General features: G+C 64.5%; 1 protein-coding gene across 1 annotated transcript; it reads right to left on the reverse strand.

Moving 5' to 3' along the window:
- Nucleotides 1-1,046: 1,046 nt before the first annotated feature.
- LRATD1 (LRAT domain containing 1) lies at nucleotides 1,047-3,143 on the reverse strand. The gene is made up of 2 exons (XM_002710064.5): nucleotides 3,009-3,143; nucleotides 1,047-2,105 (listed from the first exon to the last, which is right to left on the reverse strand). The coding sequence occupies exon 2, from the start codon at nucleotides 2,067-2,069 to the stop codon at nucleotides 1,191-1,193; it is 879 nt and encodes a 292-aa protein (XP_002710110.1). The 5' UTR covers nucleotides 2,070-2,105; nucleotides 3,009-3,143; the 3' UTR covers nucleotides 1,047-1,190.
- Nucleotides 3,144-3,857: the final 714 nt, after the last annotated feature.

A 3,857-nucleotide genomic window follows, 5' to 3' on the forward strand; every position in this document is an offset into this window, starting at 1 on the left:
CACTCTTAATGGCCCCCAGTATTTCAACTATCATGGATTAAAGCCATGAAAATAAAAATTTCAATTTGAAATTTTATTAGCATGTTGCTAAAATGGTCAATAAAAACATCAACACGATAGGCTTGGTTGACATAGTTGGAAAACTGCTCTCTCATTTGTAAAACTTTGTATTTCCACTTCCCCGAGTTCTAGGATTTTTAAGCTAGGAAAAGCCAAACTAAATATACTGGCTATGGTGCTGTAAGAATGCTGGTTTTCTGGAATGTTGCCATGTTCTCTCCCTCCCTCTCCTCCAACCCCTTTAAAAATAGGACTATTTTGGAAATTCAGCAGCCCAAGGAGGTGGCAGTGGAGGGTCAGAACGATAAGCGCCCTTCTGCACACATTCCCCTTCCTGGACACCAGGTGCGCCCTCTCCGTTTCCCGGGCGGGGCCCTCTCTCCTCACCAAATTAGCTGCGCCATTTTCCTCCCGGGACCGGGAAGGCTTCCCTGCTGCCAAACGGGGACACTCACGGGCAAATGCAGGTGGGGGTGGCGCTCGCTTCTCCTCGGTGGAGAGAGCAGGATGAAGACTCTGCCTGGCTCAGCCCGGAGCCTGGAACACAAGGTCTCTGACCTGGGGCTGGAGAGCTGGAAAAGTCCAGGCAGCCTCAGGATAAGCAGGGTCTCCAAGTGCTCTCTTGTGGAATTACTCACAAGTGCACTAGGGACGGGCTCGGTTTCTTGGAAATCCTGCGATCCAGGGAAACAGCAGCAGCGGAGCCGCACTGTGCCCGGAAGAGACCAGGTCTCGCCTCGCCTGGGTCGCGGTGTGCGCGCTTGGGGCGGCGACGGCCAGCTTTTCAGCAAAGGGTGCTTTCCCTGTCGGACGAAGTCACTGACCACTGACTCGCGGGGAAAGGTCACGTCACTGACCCCCTGAGCCCCGTTCCCTCTGTCCCCCTTATAACTCCAGGGAAAGGCTCCCGCTGGGTCCACCCACCCCGTCCCCACCACCAGGGCTCTGGGCCAGGCGCGCGCGCCCTTCGGCCCCGAGGTCAGTTCCTGAGGCTCCCTGCCAGTGGCCGAGAGGTGCTGGGGTGCAGCCAGGGCCCGCGCGCGCGAGGGAGCAGGCTTGGAGAGTCCGGGTGCGGGGGCGGGAAGGGAGCGGGGCGCGGGGAGACAGCGGGGCAGGCGGCCCCCGGGCAGCTACTCCTTCTCCTCCACCAGGTCAGCAAGCTCCTGGAGCACGCGCAGGCGGCCGCTGGCATCGATGCGGCGCTTCTCTCGGATGAGGTCTTCCAGGCTGTGGAACCTGGCGGTGTGCACTTTGTTCTCGCCCAGGTGCACCTTGAGATAGTACTGCTGCTGCGCGGGCTGCGTGCCGGCCGGCACCTCCCCGCCCGCCTTGAACTCCCGCTTGCCGAAGCGGCACCAGGCGGCGAAGCTCTCCGAGTTCGTCCAGCAGATCTCCTCCGTCTTGAGGCCCAGGTGGCCGCAGGCGTTCTGCACCACCAGCTCGGCCACCAGCGGGCGGTAGCGGTACCAGCTATTCACCACCCGGCCCACGTTGGCCGCGCCCGCCTCGTACAGGCTGTCCTGGCGGATCTCGCCTTGGTGCAGGTGGATGATCTGCCCGCCGCCCACGTAGACGGCCCAGTGCGGGGCGGGCGCGGGCGGCTCCGGCGCCGGCTGCAGCCACAGCAGCTCCAGCAGGTCGCCCGGCTCGCAGAGCGCTGGCAGCGCGGTGACGGCGTAGACGCTCAGGTCGGCGCCCTGCGGGCCGCCGCTCACTTTGGAAAAGATGCATTCCTGGCCCCGGAAGGCGGAGAACTGAGTCTCGTTGAGGAGCAGCTGGTGCAGCAGGTGGTGGTGGTGGCGGCTGGGGCTGTCTGGGCAGGGGGTGCAGCCTGGGGGCGCCTTCACGCCGAACTTGTCAGGCTGCCCTCGTTCGTCCAGGTCCTCCTCCTCATCCGAGAAGAAGTAGGCGACCCCGACCCGCAGCTCGTCCTTTTCGATCCCGGACGGGTCTCCCGTGGGCAACTCGCTGTAGTTGAGGTGGGTGATGCGGTCCAGTTGGTTGCCCATCAATGACGAGGCGAGGCGAGGGCCAGGAGCCGGGATCTGCGGGAGCGGAGGAGAGGCAGAGACACTGTCAGAGTCGGGGCGTCCCCTCCAAGACCGGTAGGGCCCCTCCCGCCCGCCCCCGCACGGGAGTCACCTGCGCCAAGGCCTCCCTGGGGGCGGGGCGGGGGAGCAGAGGAGGCCCCCCAGTCGGCCGGGCGCGAGCTCGCGCCACCATTCAGCCTCCGGACTCTATCCCAGAGCCCGGACCAACTCCCACAAGAGACAACGCTGGAGAGCGTGCGAAGTCCCAGTGCGGAGCCGCGAGGGAGACAGACCCTTGAAAAGGGTCGCGAGGGGAGTGGGAGGGAGAGGGGCCGCCCGAGGCCAGGGAGAACTCGCGGCTCACCTTGCTGCCCCCTCCCTCTGGAGCCCACCGCCCAGCTTTGCGCCTGGCAGCGGATCGCACAAGGGCCATCCGACACGTTCGCAGGCATTCCCTGGACCCCAGCGTGGATCCGCACACTTGGAGCCCAGGCAGAGAGCGGCTGGAACACTGGTGTGGCCATGCCACACACATCCACAATGACAAACCTTCCCGACGACGACGCGCCGGCACGCCGAGACCCACACAATTGGAGCCCACGCTTGCTGGCTCGCCGTGCATGGAGCAGCCCGCACCCGGGCACACCTGCCCACACAGCCAGGTGCACTCTGCCCTTTATTACTCTTGCCGTCTCCCCGGCAGAACCCATCGGCCCGAGCTAGGGCGAGGCTGCTCTGTCTAAAATAACCTAACAAAGAGGCAGAGGGAGAACTAGTGCAGGGCACTAGTGAGGGGGTGGTGTGGAGAGATCCGCTTTCAGCCAAAAGGCCCCTCGGTCTCCTACCCAGTACAGGATCCAAGAAAAAGAACAAAAACCAAAACCCATTTCCAAGGCAAAGACTGCTGCTTCTCCGTACCGGTGATTTCCCTGCTCCCGATACCCAAACTCCTTTAAAGTCTCCTTGTCCCCATGGGTGCTGCGAAGGCGGCGGCGGCGAGTGGGTCCTGGGCGACGCGTGGGGCTGTGGCTGCGCTCGGTCCCACGCAACCGGTCGGTGCGGTGCCAGGCGCGGTGCCGGTGCGCCTGGGGTCTACGCTGGCTGGGGCGCCAGCACCACCGAGGAAGTCCTGGCTGCACTCTGCTTTCCCACCGCCGCGCCGACGACTCTAAGTAGCCAGAACAGCCGGTTCCAGGGCCCGCCCCGTGGCAAGCTCATTGGTTGGGGCGGGTGTCCAGGCGCTGTCAGTCTGCGCCGGAGCCGGCGGGGAGCAGGGGCGGGTCCCCAGCTCGCTCCGCCCTGCCCTGCCCCCCATCGCGGACCGGAGCGCGCGCCGCCCCCGGGGAGCGGAGGTGTGAGCGCCCGCGGGGAGAGCGCGAGGGGCGCGGCGTTCCTGCAGCACCCCAGCTCCTCCGCGCTGACTGGAGTCGAGCGAAAGGTCCTCCCGCGTTCCTGGAGGGCAGATTCCCGCAAGGACGCCGAGTGTGGGGGTGGAGAAGAAACCCCAGTGCCCCCAGGCGCGGCCCAGACATTGCGGGCGGCCCGGGACAGGGAACCACATTGTGGGCTGCGGGCACCTTGGAGCCCTGCGAGGACCGCTGGAGCCTCTGTTTCTTGGGGTGCATGGGCTGGACCTGGGTGCCTATACCCTTTTCCTGCCCAGCAGGAACATCCTTGAAATTGCGCCTGACCCAAATGAAGCTGCTGACCCAGCGCTGGCGCTAGGTTTGAAAGCCAAGCGCGTTTTCAGATGCGTGCCCCAGGTCT

The sequence above is a fragment of the Oryctolagus cuniculus genome, chromosome 2 (genome assembly GCF_964237555.1).
Source record: "Oryctolagus cuniculus chromosome 2, mOryCun1.1, whole genome shotgun sequence".
Taxonomy (NCBI): Eukaryota; Metazoa; Chordata; class Mammalia; order Lagomorpha; family Leporidae; genus Oryctolagus; species Oryctolagus cuniculus.

Excerpts from the sequence above, each read along its gene's own strand:
- LRATD1 (XM_002710064.5), bottom strand. The coding sequence starts at position 2,069 with ATGGGCAACCAACTGGACCGCATCACCCACCTCAACTACAGCGAGTTG.